Source organism: Chelonus insularis, unplaced genomic scaffold (genome assembly GCF_013357705.1).
Source record: "Chelonus insularis isolate UGA/USDA-ARS -01 unplaced genomic scaffold, ASM1335770v1 contig_82_pilon, whole genome shotgun sequence".
Lineage (NCBI taxonomy): Eukaryota > Metazoa > Arthropoda > Insecta > Hymenoptera > Braconidae > Chelonus > Chelonus insularis.
The window spans coordinates 132,497-147,674 of record NW_023276770.1 but is presented as its reverse complement, the minus strand read 5'-3'; the positions used below and the strand labels follow the sequence as shown (position 1 = coordinate 147,674).

The window sequence follows — 15,178 nt, the reverse complement described above, 5'->3', positions numbered from 1 at the left end:
CGGCTCACATTTACAGTGCCGAGTAACACCCTCCTCTATATAGAAAAGTTTGAGCTTGACGTCATGACGCAATGTTCAATTGTAAATATCTCGATAAATAATCGAAATTACAGGATGATTTTTAATATACAATCAATAATGATCGTTAGCTTTGATTTAAATCCAAAATGAAATTTATTCATCGAGTACACTCGGCTTCATTAATGCCTGGTGTATCCTTGAAGAACAATTACCGACCGCAGGTATGATTTTTTTTTACATTGAGTTTCTAATCTAGAATTTTTTAAGGTAGTTCTATGCAAATATTTTTTTCGACCAATTTTTTTACAATTTTGAATATCCATGCAGTAATATATTCCAGAATAATTTGCAAAAGATCAATCGAATTAACCACATAGTTTATGAAAAAGTTATTTTTCAAATAAATTATTTTTACACGAATCTTGTAGGGACAGCCATTTTTACATGCCTTGGAATGGATGTTTTTATTTTTTTCATCGGAAACAAGTCGACAAAAATATTTCTAAAAATAGTAGTGGCCTAATCAATTCTTTTAGAACCCGATGTAATTGTTCTATCATTATTTACCACGTAGTTATAAAGAAAACTTCAATTGAAAGTTGAAAAATCTCATAGTATCGTGAGGGGACACGCGATGACTTACATTAGCAAAATAAAACTGGCAACGTTGCTTACGTCACTCAATATGATTTTTACCGCCGAATTTTCAAATCTTTGTCTTATCAACTCTGTATTGTTATCGTTTTTTAAAGAAAAATAATAAATAAATAAAATTATTCGAAAAAAGGATTTTTAAAAATTTCATTTTATTCATAAACAAGATAAAATTAAAATTGGCTCAACTTGGTCTTTTAATTCTTAGCATTTTAAACATTATTAATAGATAATATATAAGAAAAACAGAAATAAGTTAAATTGTTTTTAGAAAACATATATATTTTGCTTTGGATTTTCTATCACATTAATGAATTTTAAGTTATAATAATATATAATATAATAAAAGTTAAAAAATGTAATAATAACAATCGTTTTCAAATTCAATAATTAAATATTATATAGATTTATACTTTCCTTTTGTGAATTTTAATAAATATTCAATAATAGTAAGAAAATGACAATTTGAGCGCAAAACAAAAATGACTAATTATTTTTTTTGAAAAATTCAATTATTTTTCTTAAAATTTTTTTATTCTTAGTAACCAAAGTTGTCCCATCTCTATTTTTTTTAGATAACAGGTCTATGATAGCATTTTCTCCATCCTGTAGGTATATTTTTTTTAATTTATTGTAATCTATCCCAGCTTGTGAGATTTTTTTAATCATACCAGACGAAATAATATTTTGAAGAGGTTGTAAAGTTTTTTTTAAACAGTTTTCATTTTGTAATCTCATAATAGATTGTAAAGTAGCTCTAAATGATACCGCTGTATCGAAAAACTCAGTTTTAGAAATTAGTAATGAGCTTAATTGCTGTAATACATTCGCGTCATACACTGCATCGTGAAAATTCTCGTTAGAATTTTCAGGTAGAAAATCATTTGCTAATGCAGATAACTTAAATACTCCTGGTCCATTTCGATCAGGATACTTTGTTTTGAAGATATTTAAAGAATCTGAAAATCCAATAATCACACTTTCAAATTCAGATATTAGTGAATGTTTTTGAATTGCTCGAACTAAAAAATGCGAATCAAATGTAACTTTATGGGCTACAAGGAGAATAGGTGTTGACAATGAAGCTAAATAATTTTTAAATTCTAACAAAGCTTGGTGTATCGGTATAGAAGATACTTTTTTACCATGTAAAAATAATTCACCATGAATATTTTCTAACCCAGTAACTGCTGATGCAGAGACTGTGACAGGTTGTGATGGATTTACATAAGTAGAAAATACCGATTCTTGACCAACAGCTGCGATTTGTAAAATATCCGCTGATCTGCCAAATCCTGAAGTTTCTAGATCAAAGTAAATGATGTTGTACTCATTTACTGTTTTCAAAAGACAAGGTGATCTTTCATCTTCTTCATTAATATTATTTTCAGCAGATAAATCATTTGATAATTCGAGACCACAATTAGATTCGTACATAGTACCTTCTGACTTCTCGTTTTTTTTCCTCAAATCTACTCTTTGTTGTCGCAAATGTACCCTTCTCAATTTCGTTTTTGGTAAAGAAGCTGTTTTTGCACGTTTAAGTCTTTTTTCATCTAGTTGACTTGAAAAAGATGCGGTTCTCTTTCCTGGACTCATATTCAACTGCTTTTCTACTTTAGATAAATACAAATTACCTTCATTCTTTGTACATACAGCACTAGCTATTCTAAAATCGCTAGCCTCACTAAGTGAATGACAATCTTTTTTTGGATTCTTATGTGCAACCATATTGTGAAAGCTTTCGTTACTCTGACTGGATGCTCCAGTTGAAAACTTCGATGCATTATTTGCATACTTTTGAAAAATTGTTGACAACTCTTTGAAGAGCTCTGGATTGTGAAGTAAAATAGTTTGTGATTCGGTATTGTTATTAGAATCAGCAGAATCTCGATGACACCAAGAATCACAATTTTCGTGTCGCCCATAAACATGATCTGGAATAGATCGAAGTGTAGATGCTAATTTTGCTGTTTGCCCTTTATTCTGAGCTACAGCATATCCAAAGCACTTCTTCAAATGCGGAATTACGCTCTTATGTGCCATTTCTCTATACTTGTTTTTTAACGAATACAAATCACTAACAAAGTGTTTACGAAGATGATTATAGTCAGCAAACTTCACAATACTATGTGCACTATTCTTACGTACTGAAGATATTGTTGCACTATCTTCATCTCCAATTAAGACTCGAACATTCACGTTTGCTTCTTTTAAAATCGAGCTATCATTAACAAGAGCAGAACCAAGATCAGCCTCCATGGCTTTGGCAGATCCTTGAAAGTTTTTGCGACAGTCATGTTTTTTGTCAGCATTTTTTCCACACTGGCGGCATTTTCTGTTTCGTGTTCCATAATCGATTATTTTTTTGGATAAAAATCCAATTATTGCTCCATAACCGTTGAAGCTATCATAGCTATTTCCTGCACCTCTTTTGGACCAAGCCATGTCGTAGGAAACTATGATGTTTACGATGTTGTCTACTGCCACATCAAATTCTTCAGTATGATCTTCACTTGACATGCTGGGATCACGATCTAATTTATATAACTGGGGGTAAACCTCCTTCACCACTTCATCGGGGCTATTACAATAAAAGAAAATCAAAAAATTACATTAAAATTTATCGAAATAAACGAATATATTTCCTGAAAAAACTTCATGGAAGCTACAAAAAAAATTGAATTTTTATGGTACATTGATTACATTACATCATTTGAATTTCTTCAAATTAAAAATTGATTTCATTACGTATTTACTCCAAAAAAGAGTTATATTCATAATTAAAACATTTACTATATATAAAAAACTATAAACTGATTGGTAAAAAAATAGACATAAAATCATAAGTAACTATAGTTTTCAACTATCTATACAATAATCCATTCGTTTACTATGATTTTAAAGAATCAAAATTCATAAAAAATTAGCTTACAGTTCTTCACATAATTTTGTAATATTTTCAACCACAAGACGTCTTTCCTCTTCTGCAGCTTCTTTACAACTATTTTTGGCAGTTTTTTCAATAGCCAATCCAACTTCTCGCTCAAATTTTTTATATAATGCTGGATAAATTATTGGACAATTCATACAAGCTAACATTTTATTTAAAGCAGTACACCCAATCCCACTGTGTATGGCACCTGTAATGTTAATTTTACCTTAATCATAAAATTAGAACTTATAATTAATTACGAATAAATGATCATTATTTTCAACTGTATTTACCAAGAATTAATCTTGTATTAACATCACTTTTCATTGTTTTTTTATCACTTGACAGGTGTGATTTAGTCGTGTATACTTCTTTGACAGCTTGACATTCAGTGCATGTCACTAACAAATTCACTCGTTGACCAACTAATTTTTCTTCAGTTGCATTTTTTAAATGCAACAATTGACCACATTTTTCACATTGTAAATTTTCACTTAAAACTTGTAAATCTATAAAACGTATGCCTTCACACAAACCATGTTTCATGCTACTTGAGATTACTTTTGGATGTTCGGCTTCTCTATTGGAATAAGTTAAATTTCTAATTTGTTTTTTTAGTTTCCCTTTATTGAGAATCTCTACTGCTTTCAAATTTCTTTCTAGAGTTTTCTTTTTTATAAATTTACCCTTATATCTTGTTTTTTCCATGATGAAACAACTGTCAAATTCTTATATATGTATTTATAGGTTAGAGAGGGTTAAATAATGCGATGTTGCCACGATGCATTTGTCATAGTGTACGTGAAAAAATTATTTCTATGTACACAGCTTTTTATCTGTAGTAGGTACCGTATCGACAAAAGTTTGATTTAAAATAAATAAATAAGAATTATTTAACATATTTAAACAATTATTTTTCTCTTCAGAAACATTTATTATGATAATTATAATAGAATAGTAGAAGTGTTTTTACCCATTTTCGTGGAAAAACAATATAAATAGAATTAAAATCTAAAAGCATAAAAATAAATTTTTGTTTCTGAATATGCATAGAACTTCCTTAAGCTTGAGCTGAACTCAAAAATTTATAAAATTCGTAATTACATTCCAAATATGATGTTTTAGGGTGTAAAATATTTTTTTTAATTATTAGAAATGTCGAAAAGTCTGCCGTAAATAATAATAACCAACAAAAATTTCTTAAGAAATTAATAAATTTCTATTATCATGTTTATACGACCATCTTAATTCCCAGACATGGAAAATAAACAAGTAATTACTCTTTTTTTTAAGGAATTTCCGCTAATTTTTGTTAATCACAACAGAACTTTGTACCCCTTTAAGACGAAAAAAAATTTTTACGTACTGAAACGTCATATTTGGAATGAAATTACGAATTTTATAGATTTTTAAGTTCAGCCCAAGTTTAAAAATTTCAAGATTAGAAACTCAATGTAAAAAAAAATCATACCCGCGTTCGGTAATTGCTCTCCAAGGATACACCAGCCATTAATGAAGCCGAGTGTATTCATCAAGATACAGATTAGGCCACATCCCTAATTCCGTTTTTCGCACATTCCAACTGAATGTCTAGCTTCTTCTTTGTCAGTCTTATCTAAATGCCATCTGACGCGGACCTCTCTCTCTCTCTCTCTCTCTCTCTCTCTCTTGTGGCCACAATTTTTCTACGATATACATAGGTATACTCTCAGTATATCAATTGAATGAATGAATGGTTTATGTCTTTCATACATTAATATTCATAAAAATGCAAATAATATCATTTATTTATAGACTATTTTAAAATATAAATTATAAGAAACATAAATTTAGTTAATTTTTAAATATGAATCATAATATTTATTTAAAACTAATTTAAGAAGAGAAAGAATCTGATTAAATAATAATAGATATTGTGATAAATACAGAATAATCATAAAATAAACTTATTCTCACACGGAGTATTTTTTTTAAGTTGAAAACAACTTACTAACCATTTTACATGAATGGAAATTAACTTTTTTAGTTTATGACAATTGAATTTGTTACAAACATTGATTGAAAATTTCTATCTACGTGATAACTTTAAGTTCGGTTAACAGGAAATTTTCTGTATTACTGATAAAAATGTAATTAATTGTAATCAAATATGTTCTCATCATAATTGTATTCGCTTTAAATAAACATAAATTGCATTTCACTTGAGAATTCTTATTTTCACTGTTTTTTAATAATACACAGAAATTGATTACTTTTTTTTTGTTTTATCGTCGAGTATTGCATATCTAGAATTGGGTCATTTGGACGACGAAGCTATTATTTAAAACTTCACTCAATCAATCGATTTTTATGTAACGTAATTTTGCCACATTGATTGTTTACAATGAATGAGAGATTTCTTTAATTAGTTGAACAAAAGGGTCGACGAACTTGTCCAGAGTACTAGATCGGGATTTTCTGTTATTACGTTGGCTCCCTTGAACATGTGGCATAGAAAGATAAAAGATATAACTTCCTGTTATTTTTTCTATAGAACATAGTTAGGTTATTACGAGTTCCAAAAGATGGCATCAGTTGGGAGGTTTTGTGGCGGCTCGACCGCAACCAACTCGGTCGGTACGACGGCACAAGAGCCTAGCGCCGCTAGTGGCAATCGAATAAAATATAGTTCATTGTTATACGCTATAGCTGTAGCATGAAAAAAGTATATTGTTTAAATAAATAATAATTAAAACTAATTACCTATTATTATAATTGCTTACTAATTGTTAATTACATAATTACAATTAAACTACCTTGTAGCCCGATTTCCTTCCCTTGGGACTACAGTTTTGCAGCTGTCCGGGAAGATGGGCCAAATGCTCGTGTCATCTTCCTTTATTTTCTTCAATAAAAAAAAAAAGCTGTCCGCTGTGATGCATCTGATGAATGGGTTGGCGCAGCTCTAGATCAAATTATCGACGGAGTAAGACAACCTTTAGGGTTCTACACGAGCAAACTTACAAAGACAGAATGTAACTATAGCACGTACGATCGTGAGCTTCTTGCAATCTTTAAAGGAATCAACTTCTTCAAACACTTGATCGAGGGGCACGAAATCACAGTGATCACGGACCATAAGCCACTAATGTTTGCTTTCAATCCGGATTCTGACAAGGCTTAACCAAGACAGCAGCAACAGTTACATTATATTAGTCAGTTCACAAAAAGAATCGTCCACGTTTCTGGAAAAAATAACATAGTCGCGGATGCGCTATCAAGAATCGACTCTATTCATATGCCTGTCATAATCTCGACAGAAAATATTGCTACTGAGCAAGAAAAGGTCGGAAAATTTCAACATGTATTGAACTCGAGCACAACTTCACTTCAACTACAACAACTCCAAGTCGATGAATCTGGAAAGGTAATTTCTTGTGACGTCTCAGGTGATAAAAGTAGACCATACATTCCATCTGCGCTCCGAAAACAAGTCTTTGACAATGTACATAACCTATCTCATCCAAATAGACGAGCAACCAAACAACTTATTAATTCGCATTTTGTTTGGTCTCACATGAATCGTGGTATCACGCTGTGGGCATGCAACTGCCTAGATTGTCAAAGAAGTAAGATTCATCGTCATGTGAAAAACATTCCACAGCATATTGAAGTTCCTAGTGAACGTTTTAGACACGTCCACATCGACATAGTCACTATGCCTTTATGCCAGAGATATAGTTACTGTTTGACCATGATCTACTGATTTACACGCTGGCCGGAAGCTATCCCTCTGAAGGATGTCACAGCAAATACAGCTGTCAACGCTTTCTTTTTTGGTTGGGTCAACCGTTTTAGCACACCAGCAACTGTAACAAGCGATAGAGGTGCTCAATTTGAATAAAGACTCCTTGACGCTCTCACAAAACTACTTGGATGCAGTCGCACACGAACGACAGCCTATCATCCCGCATCAAACGGCATGATTGAACGATGGCATTGGCCTTTAAAATCAGTTCTCATTCGTCATGGTACAAACGATTGGATTAACTTTTTTTTTTTTATTGAAGAAAATAAAGTAAGATGACACGAGCACTTGGCCCATCCTCCCGGACAGCCGCAAAACCTCCCAACTAATGTCAAATTTTGGAACTCTTAATAACCTAATTATGTTTTGTGTAAAGATAACAGGAAGTTATATCTTTTATCTCTCTATGCCGCACGTACAAGGGAGCCAACGTTATAACAGAAAATCCCGATCTCGTACCCTGGATAAGTTGTTCGTCAACCCTAATATCCTCACACTTTTCAGTCTATACCGCTCAATGTATTGCCCTTGAAGTCAATAGTATTAAAACTCTATAATTGTAACTATATCATATTTTCTGACTTCCTCAGTGCCTTTCAGAGCCTCAAAAATACTCAATCTACTCTTAAGAATAATTTGTATATCCTAGAAGTCAAACATTTTTTTATTTAGTATTGTAGTAGCTGTACAATTAGAATGATTTCTTTAGATTCCATTACATACAGGTATCTCAGGAAGTAAATAGGCCGACTTCTTCATGGAGAAAAACCACTATATTTCCCTGTTACATATTTTATGCCGACTATCTTTAGCATTCTGAAAAAATAACGTTCTCAAATAATATGAAAGCATCGAAGAACGTCGGAAAAATTGGTAAATTTATCGTGCCTGTAGAAAAGAACCTAAAGTACCAATTATCAATCGGTAAAAAAAAGGGAACCTAAATAATTTACTTGAATTCTTAGTAACTTGAGTACTCGAAAATGCAATCATGATCAATTTCAGGGAAACACCAAATTTTTTTTTAAGTTTCCAGAACAAATAATGACCGATTAAGTAAATCTTTGAACAACCCGCTGTCTTTGGAGTAAAATTTCAAGATATATGTTTTTAGTTTTTATGCACGTGAAATTCATACGCTAACATAACTTTACTTTAGATTGAGTGCTTTCCATTCAGAAACACTACTCAACACTGTGTCGAGTTGCGTTTTTAAATGGAAAGCACCCATTGATAATTCAATGCCAATTTTTGACTCTGGGTATAGAGTAAAACTGTACGGTAAAATTGTGTAGTTTTTATTATATGAGAATGAATAATTTAATATAACTAAACTTTAAATTAATAATTAAACGTTGTTTATTGTATTTTGTTGTTTTTGGGGTAAACTTAAAAGTTAAAATGTTAAGTGTTTATTTTTATTGACATCACTGATATTACATACATTGAATTAATAGTATTCAATATTACTTATTAATTTCTATCATAATAAAGTTAATATATAGTGAATATGTTTTGGAAATGCAAGTGTAAGGTAAAAAATTTCAAAATCTATTTCTATGAGAATTGTTCATGTAATATTATTTAATTATAGTATTGACAATTCAAGCAGTGTTAACTTATGTTAGACAAATTTACGTGAAGTATTGGAGAAATAAGAAAATTTAGGATTAATTAAACCAAAATAGTTTTGTAAACTCTAACTAGAGAGAATTTCAATATATAGTAGTCCTGAAATTTTTCTCCCAGCGGTTGTAATCGACTTACAACTATCCAACTGTTTTGCATTTACCAAAGACACTAAAAAACTGATGATCAGGCGTTTGAAAATGGCAGTGTTTGAACAAAAATAAATATTATGATACTATTGGGATTTAAATCAAAGCCGACTTAGAGTAGAGAGATGAACTATAAACCCAATCATTTCATTTCAAACTACCGTCGTGAGTTAAAAATTCTAATAGATGTATGTTCAGATGAGTAGTCATCGACCAAAAATAATATAAAAAGAGACAATTTACTTAAAATTTCACATGATAGAATTTATTTGTTACGTACTTGTGAGCGACTTCACTAGTTACACTTGTGAAATATATTTTTACATTAATATACATTTTCGAACATGTAAAGGTTTTGATGTTAAAAAACGAAAAGATGTGATCTTGTGAAACTTGTCAGAAATCATTTTTTTTTCAAATTGACTCGAAATGTTAGAACACAGTAATAAATTATTAAAAGCTTTCTTTAAAATTCAAATTATATTAAGCTTCATCGATCTTCATGCTCCAAAAAGATGTAATTAAATGAAGAAAAAATTTATGAACTTTATTATTAAACTTCACGGTCCTTCAACAACTGATCGTTCCAAATACCAATACTTATAGATCAATGTATTTAACAAAGATTAAATATAAAAGCGAGTATAAAAACGAAACCAATTGTGGTAGGTTGCATCAGCAAGCAGTTCAGTAGGTGCAAGTCCTACTGGAACAAGTGGTGTACAAGAGACTCCGTTAATAGTGCAGAGTGCTGGTGCTAGTCCTTCCCAATCCAGTGGCAACAAGCATCTTCATATTAATTTGGGCAATCAGTTCAGAGCCGGTGGGTCTTTGCCCAATGTAAACAACAACGTCACAACTCGACAAGCAACAAAAGATTCTTCTCCGAATTCTACCGCTATTTGTCCAATTGATTTTAAGGTATTAAATTCGTTCTAATGACTTAGAGTTTCATTTCAATAGTAGACAAGTTTTCAAATTGATTATGAGACGAATTTGAAGTGCTGAAAAAGTGAATCTTTTGAAGTCGAAAAAACATACAATATCACTTCATGATCATCTCAATATCAATTTAGACATCGTTTGTGGCTTATGGTTTATTTGTCTAATTTTTTGTTCACAATTTTTAACTTTCCAGTGGGAAGTTATTATTGGTTATTGTATTTTGTAGTAACAAAGCTTGCATGTGATTTCATGCTTATGACATTAATTAATTTGTAATTGATGTCTATGAATAATATATATATTGTTATTCGTCGCATAAGATATAAGTGAATTCCTCTTTATATCACTGTGGATTCAATTTTTTTTTATTTGAAAAGGTATGTACCATAATTTTACGTAAATTAATAAATTCTATTCTGAGTATATCCAGCTCCTTAGTCATTATTTATTAATTTTCATCATATTTTATTCTATGATATTATGTAAATATACATTTCTCAATGAATTAATAATGATAAATGGATAAATTGCTAATAAACAATTGCTTTAGGAAGTTTTTTTTTTTCAAATCTCGAAAAAATTTTTTGCTAGTTACTTTTATGAAAGAATAATCAACATTTACGTTCCATTACATTTATAAGAATACTTCTCTGACGTTCTTCTTTAATCCTTATTGATTCAAAATACGATTTTCCGTCATCAATCATTATAACATAAACCATAACTGGAAAAGAGTAATAATTAAATATACAATAATTAATTGAAACCAAACACAATAGATCGACTTTCAATTAACATTAATATAACAAAAAATATAAGACAATATTTTACCGAAGGATCAGCCTTAAGTATACATGTAGCTATTTTGTATACTTTTTCGCAATTATCCGCGCCATCTGTAAATTAAATTTGTTATTCATTTTTCAAATATTCGAACTTAGTATAAAATTTATTTGAGTGCATTGATGAAACATTTTTTCCTTCTTTCTCTATGTGTACAGTAATTAACAAAGTCATCGTCATTGTGTTTAGAAATTATTTTCGTAATTAATAGAATCACGACTCAAGTTGGACAAAAACTATTTAAAAAAAAAGTATTTATTTTTCTACTATTTAGGAGTTAGTAGAAAAATAAATACTTTTTTTTAGGAGTTAACAAGAATGTAGTTTTATATACATACTGAATTTCTATTGTTTTATGGAACAATATCTTCCATCTTACCTTGAGTCGCACACGGTGGAAGTACTTTTAACCCTTTAGCTTGGATGTCTTCTGGAAATAACCCCGCTAGCATTTCAGCTTCAAGCTGACCATCTTCATCAATCTTTCGTAATCAATATCGTTAATTTGAAATCAGCGACAGAATTTTAAGAAAAGACAAAGAATAGTATAAATATTAAAAAAAATCATTTTCTTACCACACTGAATGATTCAAATAAACAATACATGTAGCATGTAATTTTAGGATCATTTGGAATGTTTCCATCGTTTACCGAATCGATTAAATCTGTGATATAATAGATTGATTATTTATAATGTAATATATCCATCCGGGGTAATATTTTTGATAGTACACTGACCTTGTGTTGTCCCATGTACAGCCATGCATTTAGCTTTATCATCTGCAACCATTGCGACCATTTCCGGAGTTACCCAGTCTGGTAGCTATAATAATATTTCCATATTTTTAAAATTTGATATAGAATAAGTTTATGATGCTTGTAACGTTTTCTGTTTGTTTACCTTAAATGGTTGGATTAAATTTTTTCAAAAGTAATTGTATGATTTCAATTGATCAACTTTATTCACTAACCTTAGCAGAAATGAAAGAAGTTTGAAGAAAAAGGCTGAGAAAAATACAGCTAAGGAGTCGCCCCATAATTTTAAGAAGTATTTTTAATACAAATTTATTTATTGGAATGGTTTGTACAAAATTCTTACGAATTACCAAGACAAATTAATACGTCTATTCTCAGCAAAGCGGAAAAATAGAATATTAAAAATTAACTAAAGAGAAGGTTATAAAGATCTTAGCTACGGGATGTGGGCGGATAATATTGTAGATCATAAATTAGAATAGACAATAATTTATTTTCATTATTTGCGCGGTTTATGCGAGTCAAATTAAATGTACGTAATAATAAGTAAAAACCTCTAATTTTCTTGTGTAGGATTACTAATAAAAACATATATCTACGATGACTACGTAATTTTATTCCCTCTATATTGAAAAGTCTTGGCCTTCATCGTATCCTGATAACATCTTTACTGAAATTATTCCATTTTTGAGTCAATACTACGGATAAGTAAAAAATTCATTTGTTACCATCACTTTAAGAGGATGTATATATGTGCATGTGCGTACGTAGGTACAGATAAATTTTTTCGATGCGATTACTTACTCAGAGTAAAGTAGAAGAAGATACCACAAAAAAAAGAAACTTGATGACAAGACTTGAGAGGATGACAGTCATCAATTAGAAGAATAGTACACGGAGAGAATTTTTTCACTAACACTTTTTAAGTCTAAAGTCTACTTACAAGAACTCAACATTTACTATTAAATGATAATATTTTTACTTACAAATTTCGAAACGTGGGCTTGTCATTTTTGCACTTACATTTAGTGAAAAAATTCTCTCCGTGCAGAGGATAGTCATCTTGATCGAGTTATGTAAATTTTTTACATGCATTAACCAATTTTTATTGAACTTTCCACAAACTTAAATTTCTTTAAAATCTCTAACTGTTGGGTTAATTTTAACTTCATGTAAAAATTTGTAAGTGGCGTAATGTAGAAATTTATTTAAAATTATGTTTTAATTATACAATGTAGAAGCAGGCCAAATATTGAACCTTATCATACAAGAGTTAGTATAAGAAAAACTAAGAGAGCCGTGACTAGAAAAGAGTTGAGGCAAAACTTTCGATATTTATTGACTTAGTGGAACATTAAAAAGCCTTAAATGATTTTTTACGGAAATGCACTGTCCAATGTTACGTAACATTGTAATGAGGGTGTAAATTGTTTACTTTTTTCAGAATTTTTTCTCGTTTCGTGCCATTTTTTCATGGATATCTTAATATGAGAAAAGGTACTCGGGTTGAAAAAAGCCCAGGGGCTAAGTTCTAATATGTATTTGCACAGTTTTCAAAAATCGATAAAACCTTGATGAAGAGTTGGTTTCCATTTTGTCAAGAGGCGAAAAACGTAACACATAGGTGACAATTATTTCCCAGAATGTTTCTCATCGATAAAAATGAGTTATCGCGGATCATAAAATATTTCATAAACAATATATGACTGTTAGGAAAAATGAATATTTGTTGTTAATATTTTTTATTGATATTCATAATTTTCGATGATAACATTTACATTTTACTGAATGGAAGTTATTTTTTATCAATTATAACAAAATTTTAGTATTATAAAAACTATGCATTTCTTATATGCTGAATAAAATCTTTATAAACAAATTATAGATTCTTAAAAGAATACATTTACATCAAGGTAAAAGTTCCAACCATTTAAGGTTTTTGAAGTTTAATTTGATTATATTAAGGAAATAAGAGTAGAAAATTAAATCGTTATTCATTATTGTTGATAACTTTTATTGGTGGTGTAATGTCTAAATGTATTTTTAATTATTTCATATAATTATTTAAAATATATTTTAAGAAAAGCTAAAAATGAATAGCGATAAACTTAAGGATTGAGGTTAACGATTATTACTCAAGTTATTTTTTTGAGTTTTCTTAAGATTTCGTTAAAATAGAAAGGATTTCGAAGAATAGTTGAGGAAGTCATTTTTTAGATATTTTATTGCTTTTGGAAAACCCACGTGGCGAAAAGCAATAAAACTCTAAAAACAGAGTACGTGACGTAAGAAGAGCGTTAAGCTTTTCCAAAAAGGGAAAAGACCATGCGAAGGGACTTGTGCGCGCCTGAAGCAAGGGACTTCTAATTATGTCACATTCGACTAAATAAATACGTAAGGTTTGATGCATCAGTCAGTTGTCGAAAAAGTAAGATCGAGATCAGATCGTCGTGGAACATCTCTTGAAATCATAAGTCTTGAGTATTGTATTGATAATACTTCAAAGTTTGTAAATTTTTGCATGAAGTTTATTTGATCGTCAAATTATTTTTAAATCAATTCGCGAGAAAAAGTGAATAATTGCGCTGACTGGAACATCGACTAAGGACCAATTAATTGTAATTCATCTCGACCAGAGTAAAAGAAATCATCTGTTGGTAACGTTTAAATTGTTGTTATAATTTTTCAATAATTTTCATTCAATAAAATTTTGTTATTGTTTTTATATAAATCACACATTTTTACTTTCTCGATCGAAGATCCCCTCATCCCTGTCTATTGGTCGAAAGGCTAGGACTAAAAAGAGGAACTTAAAGTCTCTAAGGTTAAGCATATGGTTTACATATTGACACCTTTAAAGAGCGACATTACATAACAGTGGAAAATATTTAAAAAATTTTTTTTAAGTAAGTCCTTCTCAAAACTTGACAATGAGCTCATTAATGGCTACAAAACTGCCCGTTTCTATAAACCGACCATCCATAGCCCGAATACCGACCAGGACTTTTTTTGAGATAAATTCTTCACATATCAATTGCCATAAAATATGAGATTGACAAAATCTGGAAAAAATTTCGGATAAAAGTCTTTAATCGTCAATAAATAATGTAATAATAGGAAAAAAAGAAAAACGATTAAATTTTTCAATATTATGCTAAGAAATCGTTTTGAGATCGATTGGAAAGAATTCTGTAATATCGACAAATTGGCATGATAACTGTAAAATAGTTAGCACGATCTTTTTCATTTTGTGAAATCGAATTTCTCATAAAATAGGCCGAAAAAAAGAAAAGTGAGGTGACAGGAATCTTTTTTAGACGGTAAGGAAAAAATGTCCTATGAAGTATCGTCGAATTCTGCATAATTGAAAAGTTATTAATGAAAATGTGCAGTCTCTTGTAAGAAAAAATTGTTTATAACAAAAAAACTCAATTAGACGTACATTTTTTTTGCCTGTGA

The 15,178-nt window shown here is 30.1% G+C and overlaps 3 protein-coding genes across 9 annotated transcripts in view; 1 reads left to right on the top strand and 2 right to left on the bottom strand.

The window, feature by feature from the left end:
- The window catches only part of LOC118071403 (CREB-regulated transcription coactivator 1-like), a 108,375-nt gene that overhangs the window by 5,851 nt on the left and 87,346 nt on the right, over window positions 1-15,178 (top strand). For 5 of the 6 annotated variants that reach the window (XM_035090551.1, XM_035090549.1, XM_035090552.1 and 2 more), the window contains exon 2: window positions 9,845-10,096. The exons of the other annotated variant lie outside the window; for it this stretch is intronic. In XM_035090551.1, coding sequence (XP_034946442.1) covers window positions 9,845-10,096 — 252 coding nt within the window. The remainder of the gene's footprint in view (window positions 1-9,844; window positions 10,097-15,178) is intronic. 6 annotated transcript variants of the gene reach the window in all.
- Window positions 3,319-4,462, bottom strand: LOC118071405 (uncharacterized). The gene is made up of 2 exons (XM_035090554.1): window positions 3,904-4,462; window positions 3,319-3,818 (listed from the first exon to the last, which is right to left on the bottom strand). The coding sequence occupies exons 1-2, from the start codon at window positions 4,316-4,318 to the stop codon at window positions 3,607-3,609; spliced, it is 627 nt and encodes a 208-aa protein (XP_034946445.1). The 5' UTR covers window positions 4,319-4,462; the 3' UTR covers window positions 3,319-3,606.
- LOC118071406 (general odorant-binding protein 69a-like) lies at window positions 10,247-12,106 on the bottom strand. 2 transcript variants are annotated; one of them, XM_035090556.1, is made up of 6 exons: window positions 11,935-12,106; window positions 11,702-11,786; window positions 11,540-11,628; window positions 11,343-11,445; window positions 10,952-11,016; window positions 10,247-10,844 (listed from the first exon to the last, which is right to left on the bottom strand). In XM_035090556.1, exons 1-6 carry the CDS (start codon window positions 11,998-12,000, stop codon window positions 10,827-10,829), a joined length of 426 nt encoding a protein of 141 aa, XP_034946447.1. In that variant the 5' UTR covers window positions 12,001-12,106; the 3' UTR covers window positions 10,247-10,826. The 2 variants fall into 2 exon arrangements, with proteins under 2 accessions (XP_034946447.1, XP_034946448.1); XM_035090557.1 differs by lacking the exons at window positions 10,247-10,844; window positions 10,952-11,016 and adding an exon at window positions 11,024-11,243 and having other exon boundaries at window positions 11,276-11,445.

Excerpts from the sequence above, each read along its gene's own strand:
- LOC118071406 (XM_035090556.1), bottom strand. The coding sequence starts at position 12,000 with ATGGGGCGACTCCTTAGCTGTATTTTTCTCAGCCTTTTTCTTCAAACT. Across the intron at positions 11,629-11,701 it reads TGTACATGGGACAACACAAG|ATTTAATCGATTCGGTAAAC; the intron begins GTCAGTGTACTA and ends ATTATATCACAG. Across the intron at positions 11,446-11,539 it reads TATTTGAATCATTCAGTGTG|ATTGATGAAGATGGTCAGCT; the intron begins GTAAGAAAATGA and ends TGATTACGAAAG.
- LOC118071405 (XM_035090554.1), bottom strand. The coding sequence starts at position 4,318 with ATGGAAAAAACAAGATATAAGGGTAAATTTATAAAAAAGAAAACTCTA. Across the intron at positions 3,819-3,903 it reads TAATACAAGATTAATTCTTG|GTGCCATACACAGTGGGATT; the intron begins GTAAATACAGTT and ends TTAACATTACAG.